Genomic DNA, 15,142 nt, shown 5'->3' on the forward strand with positions numbered 1-15,142 from the left:
TTTTGAGAATCAATTCTTTTCAACTTTGTACTGCCTAGTCGTGAAGCATTGTCATGTATCTTCCACATTGTGCAGAAACTAATTCTGAACATAGAAACGTTTCTGCTCAGGTAAGTGATTGGCAGGCAGCTTTAAGAGTTGGTTCTCAGTATTAGTTTACTGATAGTCATTTATATGTGCAAATGTATAAGCTGTACAAGTATACTTCCTGATTTTCTCTTACATCTGGTAGAAAATGTCATAAACTTTTGTTTGGGTAGATCCTTGATTAACTCTTCAGCATATCTCATTTATTGAAAAACTCTTCAGCATCTCTCTCACTTCCAAGGCCTGCAGCTTCTAAATTTTCTGTGTAAATAGAATTTTCCTATGATGCTTTGTCCTCCTTGAGGCTGTATAGCCTTCTTGTGGAGTGTAAGTTTGTCTGGCATCTCTTTGTATTATTTTTATGAGATTAAATTCTGTAAGGTTGTGGTGTAAAATTCATGTTTTATTACTCCAATCCCAACAAGTCACATCATCTTACCACATATTTAAAAATAAGTATAAATCATACCCAATCAATTCTAATACCCATATATAAATCCAGCCAAATTGGAAATTTATTGAAATATTATTAGGTGTGTTAGGATATATTGAATTTTAAGTAAAATACTAACATGACAATCTTTTATGGAATAGTGTAAAACATGAGTTTTACACCCCTATTCTTACCAAATTCGAACTCTATTTTTATCAGCTACCCATTTTTCTCTTCTGAAGCTTTGAAAGTAAAAATGTGAAACAAGTATGATATTTTTGGTTTTTCTTTGTGCATAATTAGGATGCATCTCCATCAGAAGTATTCAACAGAGTTATTTCTTCTCTATAATTTGTTGACAATGGATGGGGTAACTTTAAAAAAATAATTTCTCAAATGATCAGAAGGAAGTGAAGGAAACTCGTGGATGAAATGCATCCGGATTAGTGTGAATAATTCATATTTTTCCTCTTCCTATTCCGCACCAAAAAATCTCTTTTCAGTATAGTGTAGGAAACATGGTACGAGTAAATGCTCTATGTTACCATTTTCTGCGGCTGAAACTTGAAATGCAGCGTGTGGAATAGCTCCAAAAGGAAAGAGGGCGATGTGAAGAGAAAGACAGCTTGCAGAAGTAAACTGTATCCACAGAATGACAACCCGCAGAAGTAAACTGTATCCACAGAATTGTAAGTTCTATCTCTAACCTTATCATCTCCGAATGAGCCAGAATGCTTATGTAGGCTCTTACACCATAAGCAGGTGCCATGTCTTTTGTCATATTTCAAAGAAACTAGGAGCCTACTTTATGGAACAAACTCTCAGTCTATCCCCCCAATTGCCATGGCTTCCCAAGCCCACCAGATTCACTTTGTCTTGTTTCCTTTAATGGCCCAAGGCCACATGATCCCCATGATGGATATTGCTAGACTGTTAGCTCAACAAGGTGTGATAATCACTGTAATCACAACCCCACATAACGCAACCCGTTACAAAACGATTCTTGCTCGTGCTGTCGACTTTGGGCTCCAAATCCATGTAATTCAACTCGAGTTTCCAAGTGAAGAAGCAGGATTACCAAAAGGGTGTGAGAATATCGACATGCTACCTTCGCCAGACTTGATCTTTAATTTCTTCACTGCAACTAGCATGCTACAACGGCCAGTGGAGAAATTGTTCGAAAAGCTGACACCCCGGCCTAGATGCATCATCTCTGACATGACTTTGCCATGGACAGTGAATCTTGCTAGCAAGTTTCATATTCCAAGGATTTCTTTCCATGGAACATGTTGCTTCTGTCTCTTTTGCTTGCGTAGTTTGCACATTTCCAAGCTTCTTGAGAGTATATCCTCTGAAACTGAGTACTTTGTTGTGCCTGGCTTGCCTGACCAGATTGAAATTAAGGTAACAAAAGCCCAATTACCGGGAGCCCTCACTACAAGTCTGAAAGATTTTAACGTACAAATGATGGAAGCTGAAATGGCATCCTATGGGATAATTATGAATACATTTGAAGAGTTGGAGCCTTGGTATATCAAAGAGTACAAGAAGGCAAGAATGGACAAAGTTTGGTGTGTTGGCCCTGTCTCACTATGCAACAAAAACAACTTGGATAAGGCTCAAAGAGGGAACAAGGCCTCAATTGATGAGCACCAGTGCTTGAAATGGCTTGATTCAAGGGAACCAAACTCTGTAGTCTATGCTTGCCTTGGAAGCCTTTGCAATCTAATATCTTCCCAATTGATAGAGCTTGGGTTGGCGTTAGAAGCATCAAAAATACCATTCATTTGGGTTATAAAGGGGGGAGATAAGTTGCAAGAATTGGAAAATTGGATTGCAGAAGACCAATTTGAGGAAAGGATCAAAGGAAGAGGCCTTATAATTCGAGGTTGGGCTCCGCAAGTACTGATATTGTCACACCCTGCTATTGGAGGGTTCCTAACACATTGTGGTTGGAATTCAAATTTAGAGGGGATATGTGCAGGCATTCAAATGCTTACTTGGCCCTTATTTGCAGACCAATTTTTGAATGAGAAACTTGTTGTACAAGTACTAAAAATTGGTCTTAGGATTGGGGTTGAGGATCCTTTGAAGTGGGGGGAGGAGGAGAAGATTGGTGTGTTAGCGAAAAAGGAAGACATTAAGATGGCCATAAATAGGCTAATGGATGAAGGAGAGGAAAGAGAAGCAAGACAAAAAAGAGCCAAAGAGCTCAGTCAGATGGCAAAGGGAGCCGTGGAAGAAGGGGGGTCTTCTAACCTCAACATAAAACTTCTAATCCAAGATATCATGGAACAAGCAAGTGGTGGAAATCCAAACTAATGTATCAATGTAAAAGTCAAGGAGGGATTTTCTTCATTTCATTTTAAACTGCTTTTTGTTGTTCGTTATATTACCAAGTTTTGTGACTTAGGTATCACAACTAGCATATCCTAGCCTCAGAGGATATTCCTAGTAGTCTATCACTGACATCATAGTTGGTATTTGCTATGAGGTTGGAAAGAAGCTCTTTTATGCATATCTGAAATATACATTATAAGCGTCAAGAGTCATGTAATTTTCTGACATTGCTTAATTCTCCCATATGAGAAAACTTGAATTCAAATCCACTCTCCCATTTGTTGTAAACAAAAAAAAGGGGGAAATATACACATTCTTTTATGGTTTTTTTTAACCATTACTTGATCTCCTACTTTGTCCATGAATGTCCTCCTTTTTTTTTTTTTTTTTCTTTTTTCTTTTTTTAAACTTCAATGTGTGTGTAGAGGGGGGGGGGGGGGGAGGTCAAGTGCATTTTAAATATAGCATGCAGCTATGCAACAGCTTGATAGGACATCTTTGTTGCATAATGGTTAGTATTTATCACTGATACAAATTTTTTGTACCACTTTCTCCATCTTCTCATCCAAAAAAAAAAAAAAAACTATTTTGTCATTATGGTAACTAAATTTATGGTTTGCAATTTTTATTATTAAACACTCCACTATTTTTGCTTTCTATTAAGGACAAATTTTTGCTACCAAATTAGTTGTAGCTTAAGGTTACAACTTTACTCAATATCTTTTTATTGGAGGTGAATTTTTGACAAATCTACCATTAAATTACATTTTCTTTTTATATTCTTCATGCTTGCAAAATTTCTAGAAAATTATAGATCAGTAGTTATGTCATCAATGAATTGTTTAAATTGCAAATTTTTGTAGTTTAAAATTGTGCAAAATAATATTTAATTGACACAAAATTTGACATGTGTATTAAGAGCATAAAGAATATACAATCCAACGGTTAGATTATCAAAATATGTAATAATGTTAATTTTTTTAAAGGAAGTTGTAACCTTAAATTACAACCAATTTTGTAGCTAAAAACTCTGTCTTTCTATTAATGGTATATTCATTTCTTATATATTCTAAACTTTTTTAGTGTGTATTTGTTAATAAATCGAGATATACACAGTTAATTTAGTCCTTGAAAATTTTAAAATGTACCAACCGCGTCATATATATACTTAGAAAAGTATTATAGGTTTTATGTCAATGAATTGGTATACTACGAAAACGATACTTCATAAGTTCAATATGGGAATTGATAAAGCATTTACAATTTTTATTGTTTAACGTTTTGATGTACTTTTTAAGTTATACTAGTCACATATGGAAATTTTGAATATTTGTTTTTTTGTTAAGTGAAAAATGAAATTAGTAGATGAGATTTATGTGTTAGTCCCAAACTTTTCTTAAAATGGACCTAAGTGGACTGAATAGACCAAAGTAGACTGAATTAGACCAAAATGGACCGAATTAACCCTAATGGACAGAAATAGACTGAATTGGACCAAAATAAACCAAAGTGGACCTAAATGGACCAAATAGACCTAAATGGACTACAGTTAACCGAAATGAAATGAATTGACCAAAGTGGACTAAATTGGACCAAATAGACCGAAATTGACCAAAATGGACGGAATGGACCGAAGTGCTATGTTGATGTTGCTCAATAGGAGTATATCAAAAATTAATGCTATGCTTTAGTTTTTAGATATTATATAAATATAGATGTTATGTGGGGAATTTTCTTTTGAGAATTTTTTATTGTTTAAAACATTTTGATGCAATTTTTCAATTATACAAGGAATTGATAAAACATGAAATTTGGCAATCTTTAATGTCAAAATCAACCGTGTCACCCCCATAGTGGTTTGTATATGTTTATAGTTATGAGTGATTCGGAGTTAGAGATGATAAATTAGTACAATAATGCGATAGTTAGAATGGAAAGAGAGATTTAAATCCAAAATGTTTTGAAAATAAGATGCCAACCAGTTGTCACGTTAATTTGGCACTAAAGAGTTCCAAATTTCTCTCTTAAAGCAGCCCACCATTTTGGCTTTGTTTTTCTTGATAAAATTAAATGGGTGTCCACTGTCCCGTGCCCACTGGCCACGCCTAAAAAGTAAATAAATAGACAACCCCAAAAAAAAGTAAATAAATAAAATGGTTGTCGTTTTCTCAAAAACGGTTTGTCTTATTTTCCAAAAACCGTTTCGTTTTGTCATTTTGCTCCCCTCTTTAACTCGGTGGTCCGTTCTCTACTTTCTTTAGCATTGTTCCTTTCAAGCTACTGCCTTCGGTATTCAATGAAGATGGCAAAGGGTTATTATTATTATTATTATCCACAAGAAACTACTTCTAAGTTCTACCTATGAGGTCCTCATCGAATAAACCAATTAATATGCTTATGTATTCTCTTGCATCACAAGCAAAACTTAATAAAGAGAAGCTTATCTAGTATTATATATATGTATGTATGTGTCGGTCACTTAATTTGTCTACCTCTAGATACATGCCCATGGCTTCTCAATCCCAACCGCTTCACTTTATTTTGTTTCCTCTCATGGCTCAAGGCCACATGATTCCTATGATAGACATTGCCAAATTGTTGGCACAAAGAGGTGTGGTTGTCACCGTGATCACCACAACACATAACGAAGCCCGTTTTGAAACATGTTTAGCTCGTGCTATTGAATCTGGGCTCCAAATCCGAGTGATCCCACTTCAATTTCCATGTGAAGAGGCAGGAATACCAGAAGGGTGTGACAATCTTGACAAGCTGCCTTCATTAGAGTTGGGCACGAATTTCTTCACTTCAACATGCATGCTACATCAGCCAGTGGAAGATTTGTTTGAGAGGCTGACACCACAGCCAAGCTGCATAATCTCCGACATGTGCTTGCCGTGGACAAGTGATATTGCTCTCAAATTTCACATTCCAAGGATTTCTTTCCTCGGAGGAAGTTGCTTTTGTCTCTTGTGCTTTCACAATTTACGTGTTCACAAGGCTCAAGAGAAGGTATCCTCCGAGTCAGAGTATTTTGTCGTGCCTGGCTTGCCTGACCAGGTTGAATTTACTAAATCCCAACTACCTTTTCCTAGAGATTCAAGAATGAAGAAACTTAGTGAGCAAATAGCAGCAGCTGACTCAGCCTCATATGGGGTCATTGTAAATACTTTCGAAGAGTTGGAATCAGCATATGTCAAAGAATACAAGAAAGCATGGGAAGATAAAGTCTGGTGTGTTGGCCCTGTTTCGCTTTGCAATAAGGATCGCTTAGATATGACTGAGAGAGGTAACAAGGCCTCTATTGAAGTGTATCAATGCATGAAGTGGCTTGATTCTCAGGAGCCCAGTTCTGTAGTCTATGTCTCCCTTGGAAGCCTATGTAATCTAACACCTTCGCAATTGATAGAGCTTGGGTTGGGTTTAGAAGCGTCAAACAGACCATTCATTTGGGTTATAAGGGAAGGAAATGAGTCAAAAGAATTGGAAAAATGGGTTTTAGAAGAGAGGTTTGAAGAAAGGATCAAAGGGAGAGGCCTTTTGATTTGGGGTTGGGCTCCACAGTTACTCATATTATCAAATCCTTCAGTTGGAGGGTTCTTAACGCATTGTGGTTGGAATTCAACCATAGAAGCAATATGTGCTGGGGTGCCAATGCTAACTTGGCCACTATATGGAGACCAGTTTATCAATGAGAAATTAATAGTGCAAGTACTAAAAATTGGTGTGAGGGTTGGGGTGGAGGATCCTTTACAGTGGGGTGAGGAGGACAAGATTGGGGTGTTGATGAAGAAGGAAGATGTTAAGGGGGCCATAGACAGGCTAATGGATGAAGGAGAGGAAAGAGAAGAGAGGAGGAAAAGGACTAGAGAGCTTGGGGAGATTGCGAAGAGAGCTGTTGAATTTGGGGGATCTTCTTACTTCAACTTGATACTGCTAATTCAAGATATATGCAACAAGCAGAATATGGCAAATCAGCCTAACACACTTCTATTATAAGTGATGGCCATCTAATGTAAAGTGCACAATTTGTTATAGGTAATTTGTTTACATTATAGCTGCTGCTTATCTTAGATATGAAAGAAGATTACAGTGCAATAATCTTTCACTTCCCATTGTTTCACCAACAACTTAGTGCCATAGTCATCTACTCAAATTATTAAAAAGAACTGTCCTTTTTTTTTTTTTTTTTGGTTTGAAATCTGGGTTTTTTGTTTTTTTTGCTAGGTGACAATTGGCATAGCAATTGGCATAATCTTCGTTCAGTCTGTTCACATCTATCAATTATAAAACATACTTGTTGTAAATCTTGGTCAATTCAACATTAAGTTTGCTCCACGTAATGTTAGTTGGGTCCCCTTAAAAATGAGTCATGATAAGATTGAAATTTATTATAGAATCAATTGACTTTTTATAGGAACTTGAACCATTTTTAGTCATGAATACATATATTCATTTAAATTTTTACGTGGCATTTAAAAAATGTAAAATATTTTTTTAATGGTCGAGTCAGTATTTAAAAAACACTATTTGTGCATTGTTTACAAACTGTTCACGTACTGTTCATGGGTCCCACGACACTATTCACACATTTAAAAATTATTTTGCTACAGTGTTTTCAGTTTTCAGTTTCAGCAACAATAAGCTCAATCCAAACGGACCCAAAGTTTGGTGTATCGGGCCGGTGTCACTTTCCAACAAGGCAGACTTAGACAAGGCTCAGAGAGGTAACAAGTCCTCAATTGATGAAAACCAGTGCCTCAAGTGGTTTGACTTGTGGCCTCAGAACTATGTTGTTTATGCTTGTCTTGGAAATCTTTCTCGCCTTACATTGTTACAACTGATAGAGCTTGGGTTAGGCTTAGAAGCGTGTGACCGGCCATTCATCTGGGTGATTAGAGAAGATAAAAATGGGGAGATTGAGAAGTGGATAATTGAGGATGGCTTTGAAGAGAGGACAAAAGGGACGGGCCTCTTGATCCGGGGTTGGGCTCCACAAGTACTAATCTTGTCACACCCTGCAATTGGAGGATTTTTGACACATTGTGGTTGGAATTCAATGCTAGAAGTGGTTTGTGCTGGTGTGCCAATGGTAACATGGCCTATGTTTGCTGACCAATTTTTTAATGAGAAGTTAGTTGTTCAAGTACTGAAGATTGGTGAGAGAATGGGGGCTGAAATTGGTATTCCATTAGGGGATGAAGAGAAGTTTGGGGTATTGGTGAAGAGGGAGGAAGTTAGGGATGCTTTAGGAAAGATAATGACTGAAGGGAAAGAAAGGGAAGATAGACGAGAGAGAGCAAGAAAGCTTGCAGAGATGGCAAAGATAGCAATAGAACGAGGGTCTTCTTACCTTGACATTGCATTGTTAATTGAAGATATTAGGAAACTATCCATGGGACTTAAGCCTAAGTCATGAGACATTTGTGGCTGCACTATCTAAAATATAAGTAGCTTGTGAACTTTCCTTTTCTTTTTATTTTTGTTTTTGGTTGTGATCATAACTCATTATCAACTTGTTGCCTTCATTTGTTGGTGTAATATTATAACTTATTAGATAGAACATATGTACAATTCTGAAGGTGCAGTGACTTATAATTTTGAATTAAATTTAAATATATGTGTATTGAATTTAAAATTTTTATTGGGAAAGATAAAATTGTTTGGTTTGCATTGTCAATGTAGTCATGAATTTGAAATTAATTGGAAACTAAATGTACTATACCTAAAAGTTGTATCTAAGTTTTATCCTATATTAACTTTTACTAGGCCTATTGGCTAATATTGGAGGGTACACCACTAACATCCCAAATATGTAAGTGTCACCATTTATGATAAGGTACAAATATGATCCTTTTCCATTAATTATAATCATCTAAAACAAAAAAAAAAAAAAAAAAAAAAAAAAAAAAAAAAACTCTATCTTCTTATTTATCTTAAAAAAATTATCCTCTCAATCTGTTATAAAATGGAGGGATCATCTTATGGATAGAATTTTCATTTAAATCTTATAAGTGAAGACCAAAATCTTTCTAATCTAGATTGACAAGTTTTCACTCCAAAATTTGATTCATATAATCTCATATGTAAACATGGGTGAATATAAAAAATAATAATTAGAAACATATTAAACTTCGTATTGAAGTCCTTGAAAAAAAAAAAAAAAAAAAAACTTCGTATTGAAGTTGAATACCATACAAATGTTCATTTTTTATATTTTTGTCTACTCTTAAAAGAACTTTGTAACAATATTATTTGATAGAGTATGGCAAATTATTCATTTTTGAATACTTAAAGGGGAAAAAAGAAGAATACTATATTTTCTTACTTATTTAATGTAATTTATGCTATTGTGATAAAATGAATTTATATAATGTTTACATTTTTCAAATAAGTCATGAAAATTTCGTTGTTATGAAAATATATTGAAAATGAACAATTAATTTTTTAGAATACGATAAAATGATCCATTGAAATTTGTATATGATTTTTTTTTTTTTATTTATTGCGAATCATAATTTTTACAAGAATTAATAACGAGTTTGGTAAGAAATTTTGTATTAATAGTTTACGATGGGCAAGAGTCAGTTTTATATGGTTTAAGAGTAATTTAATTAAAAACAAGACTTGCTATAAAATTAAATTAGAGTATATAAAATCTAACTAGAATTTTGGATATTCTTTTCTCAAAAAAAAAAAAAGAATTTTGGATATTTTATTTTTCCTTCACTTTGATGTATTATATAGATTTATAAGAACCTAAGAAGCACCTTTTACTCTGCAAGTAATCCGCCAGTAATAATTATTATACGTGACCACCTGGTACCCTGGCCCATAGCCTTAAATCTATAAATGATTATTGTCATTTTTCAATGAGAATTCAGCTCTTTACCTCTATTTTGAGACATTAGGTAGTCAAAGAATTCTTTACCCAAAGATATTCACACCCCTTTTCTTTTTCTCTGTTGCGGTGTGTCCAAGTGAGATGCCATATGAGTGAAAGATGTTTTTCTTCTTGAGAAGTTTGAAAGAAGTTGATATACTTTTCTCATATTTTTTAAGTCATCATCTTTTTTTTTTTTCTTTTTTTTTTTTATATATCTATATAATATTATTATCAATGCACTCCATTTAAATTACATCAGCAACAGTGTAACATTTCAGTCTATTTTAATTTAATTCGGTCCATTCAATTAATTTCAGTCTAGTTTGATCAATTTTGGATTAATTGGGCCGTAAATTGATTCTTTTTTGTAGATTTCATTTTCAATTATGGCTTAAAGATTCTTTATTTTTCTTAATTTTTAGGTTGAAATATATGAATTTTTGTTCTATTCTGGCCAAAGTACTCTTTAGTTTTGGGCTAAAAAAAAAAAAAAAAAAATAGACATTGAAATTAGAGATATGGCCCCCCAAAAAAGCAATAAAATGATAAAAATTCACAAGATTACCTTAAAATTCAAGTTTCAATAATATAGATATTATATTTATATTTGGAGAAAAAAAATGCTACAACTATAAACTTATATAATATTTTAAACTTAATGTACCATGATACATGTGTTTCAGGGAATGGGAGTGTACAATTTTTTTAAAAATATTTTTAGATATGTTCAAATTAGTCAACATATTATGGTATGTTTGAAAAAAGTCTTTTTAATAACATCTACTCCATTTATATTACTACGAATTTTTGTTGAATGCAAAATATATTATATGTTCAATTACCTAAAACTTATAAAAATAGAACACAATTTTAAATACAAAGTTTACATTTCTTATAAAATAATAATATATTACGTTTTTTCACGCATCCTATGAGTTTGCAACTAACTTATTTAAAATTTAAGATATACTTTTCCTATATAAAATTTGGTTTAGGCTTGACTTTTTTTTTCCTCAAATTTAAAAGGTTTTAATTTCATCTTTGAAAACTTTAAAAAGTATCAATATTAGATCCTTGAAATTTTAAAAATATATAAATTATTTTTTTCAATTTATCTGTTAGTATATTTATTCTAAGCATCCTACATTTTTAACTTGTAGCTTCACCACTTCATCCATGGGATATATAATATTCTTTTAACAACAAACGGACAAAATGATAAAATTGATATCTTTAAAATATTTAAAACTAAATTACAACATTTTAAATTTTGGTGACAAAAAAATACAATTCAACCTTGTGCAAAAAAAAACATTTACCATTATTATTATTATTATTATTATTGAGAAAGTATATTTACCATTATTAGAAATGGCATGTCGACTAGCTATATTCATAATTAGCCCACCACTTTGGTAGTACCCTAATTTTATTTTATTTTTTATAAAATAATTGTGTTAATACATAAAACTGGCTGTCATTCCTCCACAAACGATCCATCTTTTGTCGTTGTCATTTTTTGTCTATTAGTTTTGGCTCTTTTTCCTTAAAATCATGGACAGCAAGCACCCAAGTCTCTCTCAATATTCACGAACACTCTGGCCTATTCTCTACTTTCAGTTGCTTGATTCCTATTCCTTTCTACTATGATCTTTTCTTTGCTCAATCTACATGTGAGAGACGTACACTACTTCAGTTTTCGATCGAGGTGATGGTTTAATATTATCCACAAGAAACTATGCTACCTTTGAACCACATAATCTCTCAGAATAAACCAATATGCTTATCAGCTTATGTAAGCTCTTGCATCACCAGTAAGGCGCCAATGTGGTGTCTCTCTAGTTTAAATCTCACTATTATGTACAAGAAAGAGAAGCTAGCTTATATAGTAAATGACTGTATTTCAGCCTCTTTATTCGTCTACCCCTAGTTGCAAGCCATGGCTTCTCAATCCCAGCCACTTCACTTTATCTTGTTTCCTCTCATGGCCCAAGGCCACATGATTCCTATGATAGACATTGCCAAATTGTTGGCACAAAGAGGTGTATCTGTCACTGTAATCACCACAACACATAACGCAGCCCGTTTTGAAACAAGTTTAGCTCGTGCTGTTGAATCTGGGCTCCAAATCCAAGTAATCCCGCTTCAATTTCCATGTGAAGAGGCAGGAATACCAGAAGGGTGTGACAATCTTGACAAGCTACCTTCACTAGAATTGGGCACAAAGTTTTTCGGTTCAACTAGCATGCTACAACAGCCAGTGGAAGAGTTATTTGAGAAGCTGGCTCCTCGACCAAGCTGCATAATCGCAGACATGACCTTGGCGTGGACAGCTGATATTGCTCTCAAGTTTCACATTCCAAGGATTTCTTTCATCGGAATAAGTTGCTTCACTCTCTTGTGCTGGCACAACTTAAGAGTTCACAAGGTTCTCGAGAGGATATCCTCCAAGTCAGAATACATAGTCGTTCCTGGCTTGCCTGACCATGTTGAAGTTACTAAATCCCAATTATCTTTTTCCAGAGATTCAAGAATGGAAGAACTTTGTGAGCAAATGGTAGCAACTGACTTAGCCTCATCATATGGGGTCATTGTAAATTCCTTTGAGGAGTTGGAGCCAGCATATGTCAAAGAATATAAGAAAGCAAGAGAAGATAAAGTCTGGTGTATTGGCCCTGTTTCACTTTGCAATAAGGACCACTTAGATAAGGCTGAGAGAGGTAACAAGGCCTCCATTGAAGAGCATCAATGCATGAAGTGGCTTGATTCTCAGGAACCCTGCTCAGTAGTCTATGTGTGCCTTGGAAGCCTGTGTAATCTAATACCTTCCCAATTGGTAGAGCTAGGATTGGGGTTAGAAGCATCAAACAGACCATTCATTTGGGTTATAAGGGAAGAAAATAAGTCAGAAGAGTTGGAAAAGTGGATTTTAGAAGAGAGGTTTGAAGAAAGGATCAAAGGGAGAGGCCTTTTGATTTGGGGTTGGGCTCCACAGTTGCTCATATTATCACATTCTTCAATTGGAGGGTTCTTAACGCATTGCGGTTGGAATTCAACCATAGAAGCAATATGTGCTGGGGTGCCAATGCTTACTTGGCCTCTATTTGGGGACCAGTTTCTCAATGAGAAATTAGTAGTACATGTACTAAAAATTGCTGTGAGTGTTGGGGTGGAGGATCCTGTACAGTGGGGTGAGGAAGAGAAGATTGGGGTGTTGGTGAAGAAAGAAGATGTCAAGGGGGCGATAGATAGGCTAATGGCTGAAGGAAAGGAAAGAGAAGAGAGGAGGAAACGAGCTAGAGAGCTTGGCGAGATGGCAAAAAGTTCTGTTGAAGATGGGGGATCTTCTCAACTGAACTTGACATTGCTAATTCAAGATATTTGCAACAATGGTGAATCAGCCTAACACACTTCTATGAGTCGTCACTGAGTTTTTTTTTTTTTTTTTTTTTTTTGTTCCCCTTCATCTCATATCAAAGTGCATAAGTTTTTGTCCTATGGTTGTTTTTACATCATAGCTAGTACTTATCCTCTTTTTCTTTTTTTTTTGGTTGTGTAGCTAGTATTTATCCAAGATATGAAAGAAGATTCATTAAGCATGCATTTACAGTGTAAAAATCTTTCACTTTACATTGTTTCATCAACATATATAGCGTCATACATAGTCTTATAAACATATCATCTATATAATATTTAAAAGTTTGAGTGTAATATTTATTATCACTACAAACTTATTGAGCAATATCAGTGTAGGATTTTAGTTCATTCGGTTAGCTCAGTCCATTTAATCCATTTCGGTCTGATTCTATTGAGTAATATCAGTGTAGCATTTCAATTTATTCTGTCAGCTTAGTCCATTTGATCCATTTAGGTCCGTTAAGTCCATTGGGTCCACTCGAGTCCATTCTCTCTCTCTCTCTAAGTAGAAGAGAGTGCCTCTATAAATTATTAAGTCCTATCTATAAGATCAAATGTGTAAAGTTAAAATTGCATGCTCTTAAAGTCCTTAACAAAAGAATGCTATAATGTAGAAGGAATTTACTACTAAATAACTTTAACAATATTATCCAACAACAAAAAATACTTTAACAGTATTGATACTCTGGGAGGAGAGGGTTGTGTAAAAAAAAGAGTTACTTCATTGATAATTATGACACATTCTATGAGTAATGCTAGTAGGTTCATGATAAAATTACATTTTTCTTATATAATATTAAAGTATTGTATTTTTTTTATTTTCAAATATAAGTTATAAATTTACTTATATGTGCTTCCTTTTTTTAGGGGAATATCTGCCTCATTTTTAAGTCATTCAAGGCGAACAGAGGATGGTCCATTTATAAGGAACATTATAAACAAATTCCAATTATAAATTACATTATTTAAAAAATATTTCATCTTATATAATAATTTAATATAAAATGCATTATGTTTCCTTGTGAGGAAAAACATCCTACAAAATTTTAAACACTTTCAAATAACAAATATAGATAGCTTAATTTAGAAAATCTAATATATTATATCAACTACACTTTATTAGAAAATAATTACTTCATTTTAAGAAGTATTTGAGACTAACACTTATAAATCTAATTTAGTATTTTCATTTTTCACTTAACAAAAAAAACAATTGTCAAATTTATCCGCGCATCAAGTGACTCTATGACTATTTAACGTGAACTTCATTGATTTCTTTTTCCTTGTTAGGTGAAGACAAAAAGGTAGGGGATCGAATCCTTATGATGACCATAATATGGGTTTGAAGTGCCACTTGAAAAGAGATTACATACATACATACATATATATATATATATATATATAATATCAATTCAGAAAATAAAATGTCACTTATGTTAATATTTTTAATGCTACAAGTTAGATTTTTAGTGTTGACCCTCCAATAAAAATTTTCATATAATTTGGATTTTATTTGCATTGTATTACTAAGTATTGAAGGCTATAGTTGAAACTGAAATGATTGCTGATAAGCTATTTTGGTCATGAGAAATTTATTAGAATCTCAATCGAGCAAAGCATATTTTTAGTCATGCGAGATTCATACCGAAACTATCCTTAGATTGTTGTTAGACGCTTGGTCAACTAAGATCCAAATACGGAAAATTTTCAAATTTACTTTAAAGAGGCTGTTGTATGCCAAACTCTAGCCCAAACTCTACTTCTATTGTAACCCTATATTAACCCTACCTAATCAACCCTAAATCCCCCTTGACTCAATCCTTGAGAGGGAGGATACTTAAAGCAAAGCTTAAAGCAATTGAATTATGAAAGAAATTGAAGAACAGAGAGTGAAAGAAGGGGGAAAACTCAGAGAAAAAGAGATGTAAGAGAGACTATATATAGATCTTACAGAATTACTAACTTATTACATTGATATGTAA

The 15,142-nt window shown here is 33.8% G+C and overlaps 4 protein-coding genes across 4 annotated transcripts; all 4 read left to right on the forward strand.

The window, feature by feature from the left end:
- The first annotated feature begins 870 nt into the window (after positions 1-870).
- Positions 871-3,194, forward strand: LOC126691977 (UDP-glycosyltransferase 73C25-like). Its single transcript, XM_050387314.1, has one exon. The coding sequence runs from the start codon at positions 1,364-1,366 to the stop codon at positions 2,840-2,842; it is 1,479 nt and encodes a 492-aa protein (XP_050243271.1). The 5' UTR covers positions 871-1,363; the 3' UTR covers positions 2,843-3,194.
- A 2,124-nt stretch (positions 3,195-5,318) lies between these two features.
- On the forward strand, positions 5,319-7,043 carry LOC126691978 (UDP-glycosyltransferase 73C11-like). Its single transcript, XM_050387316.1, has one exon. It carries the CDS (start codon positions 5,327-5,329, stop codon positions 6,854-6,856), a length of 1,530 nt encoding a protein of 509 aa, XP_050243273.1. The 5' UTR covers positions 5,319-5,326; the 3' UTR covers positions 6,857-7,043.
- LOC126690967 (anthocyanidin 3-O-glucosyltransferase 4-like) lies at positions 6,934-8,441 on the forward strand. The gene is made up of 2 exons (XM_050386060.1): positions 6,934-6,999; positions 7,371-8,441. The coding sequence occupies exons 1-2, from the start codon at positions 6,934-6,936 to the stop codon at positions 8,274-8,276; spliced, it is 972 nt and encodes a 323-aa protein (XP_050242017.1). The 3' UTR covers positions 8,277-8,441.
- Positions 8,442-11,350: 2,909 nt separating this feature from the next.
- LOC126691979 (UDP-glycosyltransferase 73C11-like) lies at positions 11,351-13,346 on the forward strand. Its single transcript, XM_050387317.1, has one exon. The coding sequence runs from the start codon at positions 11,683-11,685 to the stop codon at positions 13,147-13,149; it is 1,467 nt and encodes a 488-aa protein (XP_050243274.1). The 5' UTR covers positions 11,351-11,682; the 3' UTR covers positions 13,150-13,346.
- Positions 13,347-15,142: the final 1,796 nt, after the last annotated feature.

Source organism: Quercus robur, chromosome 7 (genome assembly GCF_932294415.1).
Source record: "Quercus robur chromosome 7, dhQueRobu3.1, whole genome shotgun sequence".
Lineage (NCBI taxonomy): Eukaryota > Viridiplantae > Streptophyta > Magnoliopsida > Fagales > Fagaceae > Quercus > Quercus robur.